This window comes from Ammospiza caudacuta, chromosome 6 (assembly GCF_027887145.1).
Source record: "Ammospiza caudacuta isolate bAmmCau1 chromosome 6, bAmmCau1.pri, whole genome shotgun sequence".
Lineage (NCBI taxonomy): Eukaryota > Metazoa > Chordata > Aves > Passeriformes > Passerellidae > Ammospiza > Ammospiza caudacuta.
In genome coordinates, this window is record NC_080598.1 from 33,386,155 (window position 1) to 33,404,151 (window position 17,997).

The 17,997-nt window shown below is 39.9% G+C and overlaps 1 protein-coding gene across 1 annotated transcript in view; it reads right to left on the bottom strand.

Moving 5' to 3' along the window:
• The window catches only part of ZFYVE26 (zinc finger FYVE-type containing 26), a 48,383-nt gene that overhangs the window by 3,502 nt on the left and 26,884 nt on the right, over positions 1–17,997 (bottom strand). The window contains exons 25-39 of the mRNA XM_058807866.1: positions 17,162–17,408; positions 15,960–16,058; positions 14,159–14,316; positions 13,123–13,292; positions 11,787–11,815; positions 9,598–9,719; positions 9,290–9,510; positions 8,538–8,685; positions 7,195–7,404; positions 6,366–6,581; positions 4,232–4,429; positions 3,730–3,932; positions 2,722–2,863; positions 2,101–2,160; positions 674–856 (exon numbers count right to left, since the gene is read on the bottom strand). Of these exons, the coding sequence (XP_058663849.1) occupies positions 674–856; positions 2,101–2,160; positions 2,722–2,863; positions 3,730–3,932; positions 4,232–4,429; positions 6,366–6,581; positions 7,195–7,404; positions 8,538–8,685; positions 9,290–9,510; positions 9,598–9,719; positions 11,787–11,815; positions 13,123–13,292; positions 14,159–14,316; positions 15,960–16,058; positions 17,162–17,408 (2,406 nt within the window). The remainder of the gene's footprint in view (positions 1–673; positions 857–2,100; positions 2,161–2,721; positions 2,864–3,729; positions 3,933–4,231; positions 4,430–6,365; positions 6,582–7,194; positions 7,405–8,537; positions 8,686–9,289; positions 9,511–9,597; positions 9,720–11,786; positions 11,816–13,122; positions 13,293–14,158; positions 14,317–15,959; positions 16,059–17,161; positions 17,409–17,997) is intronic.

The window sequence follows — 17,997 nt, forward strand, 5'->3', positions numbered from 1 at the left end:
ACCCCATCAGGGATCAAACCCCTGTGGACAGGCAGGGCTGCTGAGATGACAGCAGGTGCTTAGACTGTCCCAGCTGCAAGAGTTGCAGATGTAGAAAATACAAAAAAATACTAATTCCAAGTCTTCCCTTTCCCCACAGCTTTTCCTGCCTGCCATCTCTGGGAGGTATCCCTAGAGAATGCTATGAGTCTCTCCTAGACATGGCTTGTGTTGCATGAAATGAATTTGTAGGTTCCCCCCATCCCAGCAGGAATTACCCCATGGCCCACCCTGACCCAAAGAGTGGGATGGAAAAAACACTGTGGCAGGCAAAGGGAACCACAAAATTGGTTCCTATGGAGGCAGGAGTTTCCTCTGTGTTAGCCAGGGAGGCCTCACTGAAGGGAACACTTCTGCAGCATTTGACAGGGCCTTGTGAAGCAAATGTTCTGTGCCCCCCACGGGTATCCATTGAAGTGCTGGGTAGGAGAGTGCTACAGCTACTTAGGGCTTCCTCTCAGAGTATCTTGTACAAGGCAAGCCATGCACTCCCACCCTGCAGCTATGCCCACAGCAAGGAGCCAGAGCATCTGAAGGACTCACTGAAAGAGCATACAGGCACCAGACTTCCCTGCAGCCTGTATGGTCTATATCCTTTTTACTTCAAAAGAGACACAATGCAGGACAGAATTACCTCAGCAGGAATGTTTCTGAACTCATTCAGACAGTTTAGGATAATGTTATCCCCATCATTTTTTGCTGCCACTCCAGACTCATTGACACACTTCAGGAGCTGCTGGATCTCACTGTATTTCTGCTGCTTCACCAGCTGCTTGGCCACTCTGCTGTACACCTCCGTAGCCTCCAGCTGGAAGTCCTAGAGGTAGTTGGAACATCAGAGCAACACAGTGAATGTTCTCAGGTTTGCTCAGAGGGAGTCTACACAACTGAGACAGTCTCTCCTAAGGACAAAATACCACACCACGTTCCAAAAACTCAAAGCTGTTTTGGGAGCCTCCGGTTTTCCACTCACCACTGCTCCAGGTTGACTTAAAGGTTTTTTTATAACCAGACTTGTAAAAATCACTCAAGAACAAGAGTGCTGTTACTGTCTTCTTTTCAGGAGTGGCAAAAAATCAGTTTTATTTCTTCTGGCAAAAGCTCTTTCCTAGATCCCTACCCACCTCTCCTTCACTTAGCACATGACCAGTATATTTCTCCAGCCTCCCCACCAACAGCCACCCTTTGAATACCCCAAACAGGAGGCAATTGACCATGAGGGAAGAGATGATAAAAGCTGTGAACTGATCCTGCAATGAGTAAGTAAAGAAAAAAAAAGGATGGAAATGGAAATGATAGGCAACTGGACTCACTGCTCCATTTTTACTGGAGGCAGTGGCTGCTGCTGCTGCTTAGAAGTGCTGTTTTTCTAAGGCTCTCCATCTCCCTGCAAACAGGAGTTCTGTCTTGTACATCCTGACCTGAAAGAAGGAGCAGGGCCTGCCACATCCATAAATACTCTTTCAGTGTGCCACCTCTGTCCAAAAGTGCCCTGCTCTACTGTCTGGGACTATATGGATGTGAAACACTCAGAAGAGTTTAGAGGCTCATGAGCTATGCTGACTGATAATCATTCAATTTCTACCCAGACATGAGGAATGAGAGGTCCCCAGCCAGAGTTCCCAGTTAATTAATTTTGCTCTCAAATCAGAACAGAACAGAGTGAGCCCTGGCCTTATTTATTCACTGTCTTTGCATGACTGTCATGAACTGCAGAGAGGCACCACGTGAGAGGTTTCTACACACATCTGTGACTGTGGCATGCCAGAGTTCAGGCACTGAACAAGGTGCACAGCAAAGGAAAAGCTGTACTTCACTCCTTTGTAGGATCCAATTACTCTGGAAATGTCCTGCAGAAACAGCATCTTAATTTCATTACCAAGCTTCCACAAATACTTGGACATGTAAGACTTAAACTTGTGACTTTTTTCTTAAAAAGTTTTGCTTTTGAGGGGATTAAAATACATTTGGGGGTGGAGGGAAAGGCTTTTGTTTAAATAATTGCTGCTTTCAGGAGTTACTTTGCATTAATATTGTTTGTTATATCAAGTTTTTCCATACCTGAAGAACTCTAAATGCAATCCCAAACCCCTCCTCAATGTTTTTGCCTTCCAATATGACCTGAAAAGAGAGGCATAGACAAGTCTGGGAATGCACATTCCTTTTTCACTATGTACGGTTAAGTAACATTAATGCAAATCCAGCTTTTGCCCAGAGGCAAAAATAAAATGCATTACTTAAAAGAAAACAGCACCACCCCAAGAAGTACAGCAAATTATAGGGTCTGTTGTCACACACTGCTTCCCCTAAGGGACATTAGGCAATTTACAGATGGAGATGAGCCAAAGTTAAGAATGGTTAAAATTACTGCATTATTTGCCTCGCTTCCAAATATAATGGGGTGCACAGACTAAAAGAATATAACTATTTGTATTTTGGATGCTCTGCCCATGAAAATTTGAACTTTGAGGAGATGAGCTCCTCAAGAGAACAAGTTCTCACATGTTCTCTGCTACTCTGAGGAAAAACATTATTTTTTTCATAAATGATGGGTTGCATTCATCGTAAGTAACCTGCCCAAAAAATACAAGAAACTGCTTCAACCATCAAATGCTTCAACCTGCACTACAAGTTAGTATTGCTAATGAAAAATAGAGCTGTGTTTAAAATAGCAATTAGTACCTTGCAAGCAACATCCATTTTCATGTTATTGTTTCCAAAGAGTGTGGGTAAGGAGGCGTCTGTCATTTGAGAAGCTCCAGAGCTCTCACACTGATGCAGGAATTTTGTTACTTCCATCTGCAGATCAACTGTATTGATGTGCCTAGACAGTGAAAAAAAGTGACTTTATTTTGTAATAGAGAAAGTGTCAATTATTATTTATATGAACTAATTTCTTCAATATCTTTCAAAAGAAGACATACTTATGAAAAATTATTTTAGTTGCTTTTTGACTTTGTTCATTGTACGAGTCTGCAGCAATATTACTTTTCAGATCTGTGCACTTAGCATACATCACAAGCTGAAGATGAGCAATTATTCACATTATTTCAAAGAAGTGAGCCAGAGAAACTGGATCCCCAAATTAACATCTGTTCCTCCTTTTTCACCTCATCACACACACACCCCTCCAGGTTTAAGTTAAGAGTCTAGACTAAAAGAAAGAAAGAAAAAAGCCCCTAAGAAAACCAAGATATAAAATCCCAAGTACAAGAGAGATCAGGCTAAATTTACACTTTGACTTTTGAATACAGGAAACCAGTTATCTCTGGCACCTATAACTGGTACATAGTGCAGTGTTTTGAGTTAACCCCAGTAGACAGTGAAGCACTACAAAGCTGCTTGCTTTTTGGAGAGGAAAGGAAGGGAAAAAGAAAAAAAAAAACAACTTGTGGAAAGATGTATAATTGTCTATGCATTGTAGGATTCCTGTTTGGTTTTTTAAATTGAAGGAAGGTAGTCTGATATACATACAGATTTTTAGTAGAAACAACTGCCCATCTCCTGGTTTGGATTTTTGGGAGAAAAAGTGATGGGAATCCTACACTTATAACTACATAAAAGCAGTTTTGGGTCAAGGACAACCAGTAAGTGTCAGCTAAAGGCAACTTAAATGAAACTAATAAAAGCCCCAAAGTCTAAAGCCTGAATTTCACCTCTGCTAAAACTTAGCTTCTTGTTTATAAATACCTTGACACATCTGTAGCAGACATTTTCTTCCGAAAAGTGAATGCCATTTTTTTCCTTCCTGAACTTCTTGAGACCTCCTGCAGATAGACTTTGAGATGGTCCTTGATCTTTAGAAGCCACATCTGTTTTCCTCCAAGCTCAGTGTAAGACTTTGCTCCATGAGTGAAAAATCTAATGCAGGTCATGGCAGCACGGACGTGATCCTGGAAGAAATGCACTCAGCACTAAGATGGAGCACAGGACCCCACCTTCAGAGATCACTGTCTGCACAGAAGGGCTCACACAGAGCAGGCAGAGCTCTGCTTTCTTTAACACAATGTGCCAGAACCATGACATGGGTCAGGTCAGCTTTAGTAAGGCTCAGGCCCTTCTATGTTTTCTAAGATTGTAAAGAGGCAAAAATATACTTGTCCAGCATGCAGGTTTAGACCAAAGTAAATAACCAAAAGTGTGATGGTATTCAGCATTTCATTGAAAGAGATGGCACTGTCCCTCAACCTACCTTCATGAACTGTTGCAGTTCATACAGAATATGGTAATAGTTCTTTCTTTGCAAGTATTTGCAGGCTGCAATCAAATAGACTCCCCAGCTTTCCAATCCTGGATCAATGGTTTCCAACAAGTTCTCCAACATATGCAGCTTTCCACTTTCATAACTTGGAATGAAGATCCCTTCAATAAACACTTCTGATGGGGATTCCTACACAAACAGAAAGTTGCTTGAAGCAAAGCCACTGTAGTTTATTTTCCTTATGTAATATAAAGGCATATTAAGTGTCAGAGATAATAAAACTAATAAATAATTGACACTTGAAGGGATTTCTGGGGGTTATTTTGTTCAAAACCCCACTTAAAGAATGACTTCCAAGTTAGGTCATGCTGCTCTAGACCTGTCCAGTCAAGTTCTGAGCATGACAAAGTAGAGTGATTCAACAACCTCCCTGTGGCCCTGGTCCTGTGTCCAAATACAGGCATAAACCCCCCCCCCAAACAAACCCCAAACCTTTTTCTTTATATCCAATTGGAATTTCCCTTGCTCCCAATTGTGCCCACTGTCTCTTACCTTTTACTGGGCACATAGGAGATAAGCATGGCTCTATTTTTGCCATAATCACCCACTTGCTAGCTGAAAACAGCACACACAGATCCTCTCTTGCCTTTTCTTCCAGCAGGAAAAACCTAGCTCCATCACTCTCCTCAAATATCAGGTGTTTCAGGCCCCTAGATGCTCTGGTGGCCTTCAATTAGACTCGCTTCACTTCCACAGTGTCTGTTGTGTACATGGGAACCCAGGACCGGGCACAGTTGTTCAGATGAAACCTCACAAGCAGTGACCTGAAGGGATATTTACTCCCCCTGACCTCTTCACTGTGGTCTTGCAAATGCAGCTTCACATGTGCTTCTTTCCACAGTAACATTAATATGTGTGTTTTAAAGGCTTGATATGAAATTCTTGAATTTTTTTTTAATCTCAGAGTAAGATACAAGCGACAAAGTCTGTACACATAAAATGTCTCCAAACAACCAACTGCAAAATATTTAGTCAGAAGTTTAGTACTTCACAGCTTTAGGGGAACCAACCCTCCTCTCTGGTTTGTATGGACAGTTCCTTGTCCATAACTTCCACATCAAATTGTCTGTCGAGAGTATTTTCTGAGTCTGCTACTTAAGAGGTTAAATTATCTCACCTACATTGTAAAAATATGCAACTTTTCTTTAAAAGCAGATTTAAACTGATGTAAAGGACAAAATTAAAAAGGTAATTCAATATGCAGATGACTTTACGACGTTAGAATGACTGATGGTACAGTGAGAAAACAGAGCAGATAAGTTTGTTAATTTTCTATTAACAAACCTCATAACCAGATAAAGACAATGGAAGTTGGTGTTTCAAGTTGCACATTCTCAGTAAGAGTTATTTCAAATAATAAAAAAATAATCAGTAATTCAAACACAAGCACAGCAACTTAGAAAAGGAAACACCACATTCTCACAAGCTGGTGAGATATAATGAATTCACATCTCCTAAGAAGCACCCTTAATGTTTTGGTTAGAACCTGGAATAAATTCTAGATTTAATTGTAGTTTAGCACAACAGAACTGTTTATTCCAGAGATACTTAAGTCCTCTTATATTATGCAATTTCCTTAAGGGAGAGCTGGAAACCACATTTTGGGTTCCCTAGACTTCTGTCCTCTGTATTCCCTTATATTCCTAATGGTTACAGAAGTGCAAACATGGGTGATCTGATTCAACAAACAAACAATACCATGAGACAGAGGCACAGGATAGGGAGTAGTGTCTAATGTTATCTGCACTCTGGAATTCAAAATTTTCCTTTTGTCTTCTGAACTCCATGACAATAGTCCCACATTTTCAACTTTGTAGATAAAAAGACAAAGAGCTCTTGATGCAGGATCTCTATAAAAAGAACCAAAACTGCATGCTCTTTTTAGATCTGCAAGGATCAGTGTTGCTCTTCTGTCTCATGGAATTCCTGTCAGTCACTGGACTGTTTGTATAACAGCATTTCAGGACCTCAGCAAAGTCCTGTGCAGAAACCCACCCGAACACTGCATGATGCTCACTGCTGTTTTTCAAATTTCCGTCTTGGTGATGAAAATTGAACTACTCACCTTATTTAACAAGTGAAGCAGTGCTTCTCTCATACAGTCATGCCTCATGTAAAAGCTTATTATTGCCAGATTGGTGCCGTAACTGTGTAAATAGAACAAGCACTCCTGGTAATAGCTGTTGTGTTGAATCTTCCCCTCACACATCACCTCCAGAGACAGACTTCTTGTTCTCAGTGTTGCTTCAAGTTCCCTCAAAGTGGCAAAGTAATCATCATCCTACCATTAACACAAAGAACCAATGACAGGTGATCAGCAAGAAAAAATATTCTCAGGTAGGTCTTGTCCCTCAGCCCTGAAGCATTTCTGTTATGTTGTTCAACAACCCAGTTCAAAGAGGCTTTTTTTGTCCTAAAATATGTACTTGGTCTTTCATCATCATGATTCTGCAGTTATTTAGTACAAAAAGTAATTTTTTGGTACCTAAACAGAATTCCAAACCATGTAGTAGTGGTTTTTGATGAGAGGGGTGGGAAAGCATTTTAAAGTCTTTGAACTTTTATAAAGTTACCAGAGTTTCAGTAGAAAATTGCATCATTGCAGCATCACAAAATACTGCTGGGATTGAGTTTACTTTCCTTAGACTGTAGGAATAGTACATTATCCAGTACAGCCTATTTTTCCTCCACAAAGTATATCCCAAATTGCTGTAAAATCTACGATCTCTCAGGCACCACTTCACTGTCATGTAACAGCTAACAAATTTCTCAACAATATTCAGTTTGCAATACACAATCATGATAAAGAAGGAAAATAAACACCCTATCATCTGCTATTGTAACATGCATTCCTGTAAGATGTATACTAAACCATAATTTCTTAAGATTCTTACTGTGATGAGTACAGGCTTCACTGTGGACTCCAGGTACTGTATCACATCCTGGACCAGCCTTGAACCATGGTTCAGCTGGTTTAGATCCATGGGTGGCTTTAAACATCGGGTAAACTTCTCTCTTGCTGAAGTTAAATTTCCAGCTTTAAGGCAAGCCATGCCCCAGGCATGCCACGCTCCACCTGGATCCAATCCAGATTTTGTAGAAACCTAAATTAAAAATCATTTGTTAATATTACAACACAGACTCAGTACACCAAATAGGAAAAATGGCTTATCACAGAGTCTGTGATTCTGACCTTTCCCATCCTAGAGCACATTTCCCATTAAAAACAAACAACTGAAAAACCATCCAAAAAACCCATGTTGATAATTTCCATATTACTGGCACAAAAGGCCAACTACCAAAATACTCACAATCTACAAATGTGGACTTTTTAAAATTGTATAAGTTTAAACTACTGTTTATCTGGGAAATTTCAGTTCATGAGTTCTAAACCAGGACATTTTCACATCAGCTTTTCTAAAGCAGGTAATTTTTACAGAGCAGAATTCATCAAATTTGTGGTTTTAAAAAAGGCAACAGAAGGCAAAAGGCAACAGAATATCTTGGCTTCATGAACTGCCAAGATATTTTTTATTTCACCCAACTTTGCTGATAAAATTTACACCTGATTTTCTTTAGTAGACCTAAAGCTCTTTTAGCTGCTTTTAAACAAGAACTATTTCTATTCAAATAGGTCATCTATTTTTGCTGTTTATTACTGCTTAACAAATCTTAATACTATTTGTAGTATCATAATCCTGTATTTAACACAGTGCAATGCCAAAAAAGAGAGGCTTACAAACTCCTGGGAGCAGGATTAGATGATGATAAAGCACATGAGATGAGCTCTGAGGTATGGATTTGCCAACATTGCTGATTTCCAAGTAAATGGTTGGGAAAGGTGCCTTACTGATGTTTGCTGTCAGATTACAGACAAATAGAATCTAACATTTAAGCTTCAGATAAAGTTCTGCCACAAAGGGTGTCTCACCCCTTCTACTGGCTGCAAGATTCCCCCATTTAATGACTTCCTTGCAGTTAGTCCATTCCAATCTTTACCAGAAAACAAAGCTGCTTATCCTTCCCTTCTGCAGTTGCTCCACAGCAGGACTTTTCTGTCTCAGAAATTTTTTTCATGGTTCAGAAAATTATTTCTTCCACGTTTAGAAACTTAATCTCAGTTTGTAACTGTTTAAATATTGTCCATTTCCCACATCACATCCACCTGAAGTCAGGAGGGAGGAAAACAAAAGCCACTACAGAGGAATTAACACTGACATCCCTCCACAAGTGTTACCTCTATAGCTAGTTGATAGTACTCTGCTTCCAAAAGCTGATTTCTCAGTCTTGTTACTGCTGCTGGGAGAAGGATCTGATCCAAAGGTGGCACTGGACGGTAGGCAGCAGCAACCAAAATATTCAACACATCCACTTTGCTGATGTAGCTAGAGGTTAAACAAACACATACACTTTCACTGTTACTGTACATTGAAGAACGTTATGCAAAGACAACTCTTAGGACAGTGGTTTCTAATCACCAGTACACCATGTTTGTCTAGCCATCATACAATCCCTTCAGAGTATTTGTTATTGTTTGGGGTTTCTTTGCCATGTTCAGTGTAACACACTGACTGACGATGCCAGCAAAACAGTATATGTGAAATTCATATATCACACCTGCCACTTCAAGCTCTGTAGGACAAAACGTGAAGAAGTGTAAAATGTTCATTCTCAGGAAGCACAAGTTTAAAATCCTGTATTAAAATACACATTGAAAGCAGATACACAACAGCATAAGTAAGAAATGTACCCATCTTTGTGAATAATTTCTTCCTAGTCAGAGAACTCTCTCAGTAATTGTTAAGAAGTGATATTACTTGAACTTCTCCTATAAGAACTTTCCCATTATTCCTGCATTATGAAATTCTCATTTAGACTGGTCCACAGTACAAACACAAAGTAACCCTTCCACCTCCACTCCTCAATGAAAAAAGATAATGCTCTTGACAGTACCACAATATATCCTAGTGAATATCTGATTAGAGTCACCTGTCACAGAGAGCTAGGTCCTGGCTCCTTCCAGCTTTTACAAACATCATTTTAGCACTGAAGAGCAATTGTTTCATGATGTCCATGAGGAGTCCAGCATCCACCTCAGGATTAGTGAGCCCTTGGGACAACTTGCAGCAGTGTTCTATCAGTTGGTGGCCACACACTATGCTGTCACTGTGCAGGCTAAGGATGGCAATACACAAGGAAGAGCTGGGAGCCTGACAATTTGAGGAAAGACAGGCAAATATAGGTATTGAGGTAGCTCTCCAGTGAACTGCTTATATTGGACTCTCTCATGACCTCACCTGCTCATAATAAAATTCTCTGCGTACAATTTCATTCTCCTCCTCATTCAGGGAAAAAATCCATTCAAGATCAGTTGCCTTGGGTATTCGTACCACTGTGGAATATTCATTATTAGAAGTTTCTACAGCAAAAAATAAAACACCAGGTAAAATCATTGCAAAGAAGCAACAAACCCAGCTAAGGACACATAATGCAGAACACTCCCATCTCTCAAAAAACAGTCATCTATAGTGCCACTCACTGTGCCACTCCCTGCCAGAATCACACGTCCAGCACACATCACAGAAACAGTTCCTTCCCTCAGCGGGCTGCCACATCATACCTAAACTTACTGTCACTGTTACCAAAAACTGGTTCCAGTAACGTATTTTCAAATTATTTTTTAACTGTTATGCTACTGGGCATCAAGCACAGCAGCTTTCCTCTTCAGCCTCCCCTTAGACAATTTATTAAATATTTCTGAGCAGGAAGGAACTGGAAATATGAGAGCTGTGGGTTTCAGCTTGAAGGGGAAAATACAAAACAGTTGTAAAAGAAAGGGTAAATTGACCTAACCACCTCTATGTTCTTTTCAAAATTCAGGTGATTTGCCCATGGAGTCCATGAGCTTTAGGCCAAATGATTTTAAGAAGACCTAACTCCTAATGTTAAATTTTCTAATACAATAGTACTGCAGAAAACTGGAGTTCTGATCAAATGATTCAATAAATATAATTTCTGTGAAAAGTAGTTTTCTCTCCTCCAGGTTAAGGAAATACATTTTTTGAAACTTGTAACCCAGAAGAGTTATAAATTAAATACTGCCTGTCATCTGGGTGTAGCTGACAGCATACAAGCTCTCAACTTGATGATCAAGTCTGTGATTCCAAAAACACAATGGCCAATCTTGCAATGCCAAGAAATGGAGAATAATGATAATTTGCTACTCTTTCCCCTGATCAGCTTCCTCTGGGAAAAAAAATTTAGAAAGTCTCAAAACATACTCATTTAGTTCACATTCCTTTTTAGAGTGTTGAGTAACTCTAAAACTGTAGGGTGAATTTAAAAAAACCCAAAGCAACTAATGTAAAGCAAAACCCAACTTCCCCCCTTCACTTTTCCAAGTTGAACTGGATACTGAATTGGCACAAATAAACTAGGCTAGAAAATATTTGATAAGCCTTCTTCACAGTCACTCCAGATAATTTAGAAAAGCAAAATAAAACTCTTTCCCTCTTAAATCTCAGGATTTTCACACTGTTCTTATCCACTCCTATTCAATAGATCACATAGGCCCAGTGATGTGCAGCAATGCCACACAAAAGCTACATTTCAGCTGTTTCAGTCTTGAAACAAAGGCAGCAGTAAAGCAAATTTCCATCAGCAGGGGAAAAAATTCTCAGATAGCCCACCATACCTTAAAAAGGAACAAATAAGAAAAAAAAAATTATTTACTTTGTTATTACACAAATGCAAATTTTGCACGATGTTTCATGCTACTGTTATAAGCACTTCAAGTAACTGTGTCTTGTTCTGACAGAATTTTCCTACACATCAGTGTAGGAAAATTTTGCAATCACCCAAAACACCAAAACCAGTAAATACCTCCTGAGGAAAAATGGCAGAAAAAGTCAATTAAATGTTGCTATTATTCCTGAAGCTTAAGATATTAGATTTGGAAATAGAGGCACCAAAATGCAATTACTATTTTCACACAATCAATACAGGAGATGGAACTCAGGACATAACCAGACCCACGAGAGAGGCTTCATGCTGTGCTACCTCTTGGCAGCACGGGGTAAAAACCCCACAGCACACTGCAGTGCTACTCAGAATTGTACTGTCATGGTTAATAAAAAGAGGATCCCTCAGCACTGCTCTGTAGTGAGCTGATTAATTCCTACTCACACCATTGCCTCTCAATGTTTTCAGAATTAAAAGTGGATTCTCCAACTCTTTTTCAGTTCCTTTCAATAACACCCATCCAACGCATTCAATATTGGCTCAGATAGCTCTTCTAAGTCTCAATTTCCATTCACAGAAGTTTGAAATGCTCAATTTCAGCCTGCACATGCAAAAACCTGCAGTGATATTTTGTAATTGAAGTTTTCATCATGCTTTAGCTGCAACTAGGTGTATCAGTTTCCAGTATCTAACTGCTGATTAGGCACTTTAAAAAGCTGAGGTTTAACACTATTCCATTCCTTACCTTCCACTTGGTCCTGATCTTCTTTTCTGCTGTAATGAAATGACAGAAAGAACCATCATGCCTACTCCAGCACACTGGGGGAAACATGCTTTTAAGGCAGACATCAATATGGCTACCCTCCTCAGAACACTGCTCTGTAAAAATCCAACACCTGTCCCTACCTGTCCTTTCCAACACACTGCCCTGCCCCTAATCCCTTCTGCTTGGAAATCCAATATTCTGCCTTTGTACTGTTGTATTTCAACTGCACTAAGTAATTGGCTCTTATGACCTTCTGTAGGAACAGCACTGTTGCACACATCATAAAAAAGCAGACACAGAACAAGAACCGCCCAGTATCAGGACATGTCAGAGCTAAAATGAAGTCTTTGGTATCCAAGTCACTGCCCTTAAGATTTAGTTGGGTTTGATATACAAACAGGGTGAGTATAAAAAACCCCAGAGAATTAATTCAAACCCGATAGGTGGCATTCAAGCACAGTGTTGAGTGCTGCTGGCCTAATCTGGTAATGTAAGCAACATTCTGACACAACCACAGCTGCAAGTGACTGCTTGTTTTTTCACAGGTTCCTCTTCAGAGCTGCACAGATTTGCTCCTTTTCTAGGAAGCCTGCTGATACTGCCCTAGTAGGTACTGCTATCTGCAGGCTCAATGGGAAAAGGGGAAATGAAAGCATGGCTGGAAATCTTACTCTCTGTGACCCTATCAAGCCTGCTCAAGGTCACAGAGAGTAAAACTTTTCAGCTGCACTTTTCACCAGCTAGCCTGTGTACACACAATGAATTTCAGTCCAATTCTCAGCTGAAAGCAACCACATTATGAAAATCTGTCATCACAGCTGTCCCTTTTATTAAAAGCAGTTTCAAAGCCTATCTAATCAGAAACTTGCTTTTTAATTCCCAGGGTTCAGGGAGCCATAATCAAGTGATTATGGAATAACTAAAACACTGATATGTTCAGCAGAGCTAGTCAACATGCAATACCAATTCAGAAATTGAGTATACTGCAAGGAACTTTGTCACACGGTAGCAATTTGTGCTGTGTTTTGCATCAAAGCATTCAATTCTTAGGTTAGTGATTAATTGATCCTTAAAGAATTATTGATACTTAAAGAACTAAAGAATTTGTTGCCTGGCCCTCCAATGTTCTATCCAACATGAAAAGAAAAGTGAGGCATAAGGAACATTCCCACACCTACCAAACCTGAAAATCCCAACCGCTGGAGGCCAAATGACTGATGTTACATCACCCAGATAAATCCAAAGGCTTATGTCTCTCTCATTCCATTCCTGCACTCTGCTGAAAACTGAGGAGAACTAGGACAGAAGGACTTACATGCTTGTGTCTTGCACTGAGCCAGGCACGTTTTCTCTGTTGCAGTAGCTATAGCATTGATCACACACACGAGACAGATTTTCTCTGCAAGCTTCTATTTCCATTTTCTTGGTGGAGCAAGAGCTGCAGACCAGCCTGCCACAGCGCCTGCAGTGATGGCGCCTGTTAAACTAAGCACAAGAGGTCATGGATGAGCCACAAAGAGAATTTACTGAAGTCCCCTTCTTGTCTCTCTCTACTCGTGAGTAAACTTATTCCATTTGAAGAGAGAAAACACTATGCAGGATAAGGCTTTCAGAATTATACAGTGATTGATTCTCCCTGTTAAAATTCCTTTTTGAAGAAAGCATAGCAAAGAAAAAAAATCAAACCCCAAACCCAGAGGCCAGTATTTAAAATACATTTGCAGCAGCCTTGGGCTTTCTATTACTTAAATTATCCCAGTTTTGATCACAAAGCTAATTGGATCATGTCCTGGAAAACGTAAAAGCTCTAGACTGTTTTTCCTGATGCCATTGAAGAAATTTCCAAATTCAAAAGCAGCACATACACTTTTGAGAAAACTGTACTGTTTCTAAGCAGCAGAAGATAGCAGACTGCCAGCACACCTGCAAAACTAAAAATTAATGCTCTCCCTTAGAGCACTCATGCAGTTCTCAAGTACTCTGTGAAACAATAATTTTTAGAATAAGTGTAACCAAGAGCAAAGATTTCATTTTCTATACTCATAATCTGAATCATATAGTGATTATGTTATTTTTTGCCAGCAATTGTCCTCTCTCTGAATACCAGATTTCCTCTTTAGGCTCTATCACTTCACAGATCTCTGCAAGGAGCTATCTGTTCCCAGCCTCCTCAACCACTCTAAATAAAAACCAGTGGTTAAATACCAAAGGACTGGCAATCTTGTTGGGCCCATGGTAATGCATATAAACCTGCTCAAGTAGCTCCGGTTTCTCAGGAAACAGACTATGAGGAAGTGCTCATATTAAGGTCACAGTTCTAGGAATGTCTGTACTTCATTTTTTCTCCTTACCATAGTAAAGCGTTCAGTTTTGCAAACCATACATATTGTTTCAGTGTCATCAGGTATCCATTGCTGCTTGGGTGGTGGCTTCTCAGGAGGCACAAATTCTTGAGGAAACAAGTTCTGTGGCAGACTTCTGTCTCTGGGACTTGCAGATATGGTTACACCTGAAAATGAGCCAGGCCAAGAAAAGTATGGGAATGGGATTTAAGCTGTATAATAGAGTCTCAAGTACCAGAAAACACCACAGACTCAATGAGGCTGTAAGATCTTTCTGCCTCACAAGATGACTACTACCATTACCTTTCAGCTAGGCATGGCAAAGTAACATTGTATAAGGAATATATATGCTGTAAACTAAGATAGTAAACTTACAGTACTTCAATGCTGACAAGCAAGAGAATGTACTTATTAAGAGACTTTTCCCACAACAGTTAGAGAGGTGTAAGACAATGTGTCAACATCTGTTTTTGTATCACAAGCAGAGACATGGAGGAAGAAAAAATGGTCATTGGATACCAAAAAGTAACATAGGATAAAACAGAATCTTAAGTATACCCAGCGCTGACATTCCTGAAGACTGGGAGTTTCCTTTGTTATCTCAGGGGAGATGTGGCATGGCCAGCAACAGCCTAGCCCTCCCTGTTCTGGTCACCTTTTCAATCTGTTCTGGGGAAATCAGTTCACAGAGGCAGGAATTTAAGTGCTGCCTTTGGCATCTTAACCCCAACAATGAAATACTCATTGAATGAGATATCTACAGTATTAGACAGGCTATTAGTTTATATGATGTGAGTCAGTTACACAGGTTAATTAAAAAGTTCAACGTATCCCTGCAGCCCTGCAAGCCACCTTCTGTGTACATGCATATTAAACTAAAGAAGAATAAAAATTTCCATTTCACTAAAGCCAACTCATTCTCATTCAAGTTTTGCACATTGCAAACAAACATTAAAGGACCGTGCATTCCAGTTTTTTAACAGGACAGAGATATCAGACTGACCATTATAAGAAAAAAACTGAAGAGGTACACAGCCCAATCCAAAACACTGCTGTCACTTGATGTAAGCAAGAAGAGTCTTCATTTCAGGATACAGAAGCAGGAAATAGTTCAGACACCCTAAACTGCAGATCAGGATATCATTCTGCAGCTCTAGTCCAGGCCCATTACTTGCTAAAATCATCACTCTTGGAGGTCTGAAGATATTCTGTTAGTCTTTCCCTGAGAGCACACACAGACTCTGCATGTCTTGCATGAGTTACTGAATAGAACCTGCAGAAGAGTTTCTGGTTGTTTCTTAGCTACAAATATTCTCCAGTTGTTCTGGCTTAAATTAACTAGTTTCCATTTTTTATGTCTCTGAGGACTGGGAGTAGAACCTCTCAGACAATACAAGGTGTGTTATTTTCCTCAGGTCACAACAGCAATCTTTGGGAAAAAAAACTTCAAGGACTGTAGAATGGCATACCCAGGGAATGAAATGGGTGAAAGTGACTGGCAGGGGCTGATCCACACAGGAGAATGGGTTGGGCGCTGGTCAGCAGGTGGTGAGCAATTGTATTATACAGCATTCATTTTTCTTGGGTTTTGTTCTTCTTTTCTATTTTTCTTATCTCCCTTTTCATCATCATTATTACTATATTTTACTTGATTTCAGTTAATAAACTGTCCTTACCTCAACCCCCAAGTTGTACCCTTTTCCAAATCTCCTCTACATCCCACCTGTGAAGGGGCTGACAAGGGCATGATCAAGCAGCTGTGGTTGCTGCGGAAGTTAAACCCCAAGAGGCACCAAGGTCTTAACCTTACCAGTAAAGCTGACAGGAGATAGTTCTGATGATCCTGATTTAGACAATGCTTCACACTCCAATACCTGATTGAGACTTTCCTGAATATGTATCAGAGAATCTAGGACAAAGAGAGGAATGAGGAGGAAAAAAAATAACCAGAGGACAATACTGGTCAATACATCTCCCTGTTTTCAAGAAGATTACAGGAATCCATTCACAGGAGCATGTAAGAAGGTCAGCACAAAACAGGGCTATGTTTTGCATGCAAATTAATCCACAGCAATTAATGCAAAACTGTATAAAACTCCATTACCAAAAAAACAAAGGAAGGGATCCTTATCAAAGCAAGGGAGTAATGACAGCTATAGGAACAATACAGCAGAGATGTGAAAACAATTGGTTAATACAAGATGCTCATGGCTAATATGAAATGCTTCACATTGAGGTGGAAGGAAAGTGCATACTTGCAAAGTTAGAGACGGTTTGGCATGAAGAGATAGTTAAGTCTGATGCTTTTATGTTAGAAAGAGCTGCATCTTTAAATCACAAAATGAAGCCAAAACTTGGGAACTGGCATAATGTAAACTGGTACCATATCAGCAGGTAAAAATATAGATAGATAGGTACAGAACCCCATTTTTTTAATACAATGACACAAAAGCATTGGAATGGATCTGCAGCACCCTCTGCTGTTCCAGTTCTAAAACCTTAAAAGAAGCCAAGTGCACAAGACTCAAAGACAACACGGATGAGAAGGGATCTGCAAGCTAGAGAGGAGAACTGTAACAAGACTGTTAAACAGAACTATGAGTCTGGAAGCTTTCTATATGAAAAAGGAATAGGACTCTGGTAGGAGGAAATACTACAGAAGACTAAATCCCCATTCTACATGAAGGCAGATGTAGTTGGCTGCAGGCCTTAGAAGTGCTTAAGTTGTAAGTGACTTTGTGTTAAATAGGAGTAAAATAGAACTGATCAGTATTACACAAGAAAAGAAACTTCAATAAGGAACAACAGAGAAAAGTCTGAGAAACTTTTGGAGCTGTTAGTCCTTGAAAGCATCTCTTTACAAGAAAGGCAAAGACTTTAAGAACATGTTCTGGGGTAGAGGGACTGGAGGCACACATCAAAAAAATGTTATGGCATGACTGCTGAACTTATTCTGGGATGATTTTGGCCCTTCTTTCCTAAATAAAAACCAGCATTATGACAGACAGTTACCTGATCGCTTTTCCTTTAATGTGAAGGGGAAGTTGAGAGCTTTTTCTGCATACTTGGAAAGCAAACTGTCAATGTCTTCTACAGTAATACCAATTTCCTGCCCAGCCAAGAGCTGGTGCAGTGTCTGCACAGCTACAGCTACCCAGTCCACCTTCATATTCATGAGGAGCTGTTCCAGCATGAGCAGTGGCCTTGAGGAGAGGTGGAAGTAGTTAACACGGGAGACCTCAGGCAGAGTCAGCAGCACCTGAGGCACAAGAAAAAAAAAAGTATCATAAAATTACACACCTTTAAATATGTTTTTCTGTGAGATAAAAGCCAAGAAACTTGAGCAACAACTTATGAAGAGAATGGAATGACAAGTGGAGGTCAAAAAAAGGGGGTGGGACTTCTCAGACTAATTCCTACTTCTGTTACAGAACTACTGAGAGGATTTGCAGAATCGCTTAGCTTCCACTTTCCATTCTATGAAACACTGCCTTATTTCAGAGAATATGGAAGAGTGAAACCTGTGACCCTGTGACAAGTATGCTGTAGCAGAGTACAGCACATTCTCTTATTAAAGTAAACCTATAAGAAGCATATCAACCCAATTCTTATCCTTCTATCATTTGAGGAAATGTTACAAGGAGAAAATAAGAGCAATTCTCCTCTAAATGGACAGTTAATATGGATGCTTTTCAAACTAAGTCATATCTTCAGAAGGAACAAGAAATAGGCAGCCCAGCAAAACACTGTTGTGGCACACACTGGAGCAAGCTGCTGCTTACAGTCCTACACCAAAACAGATATTACCAAAAGCACTACATTTTATTTACATGTAATGCATTCAACTA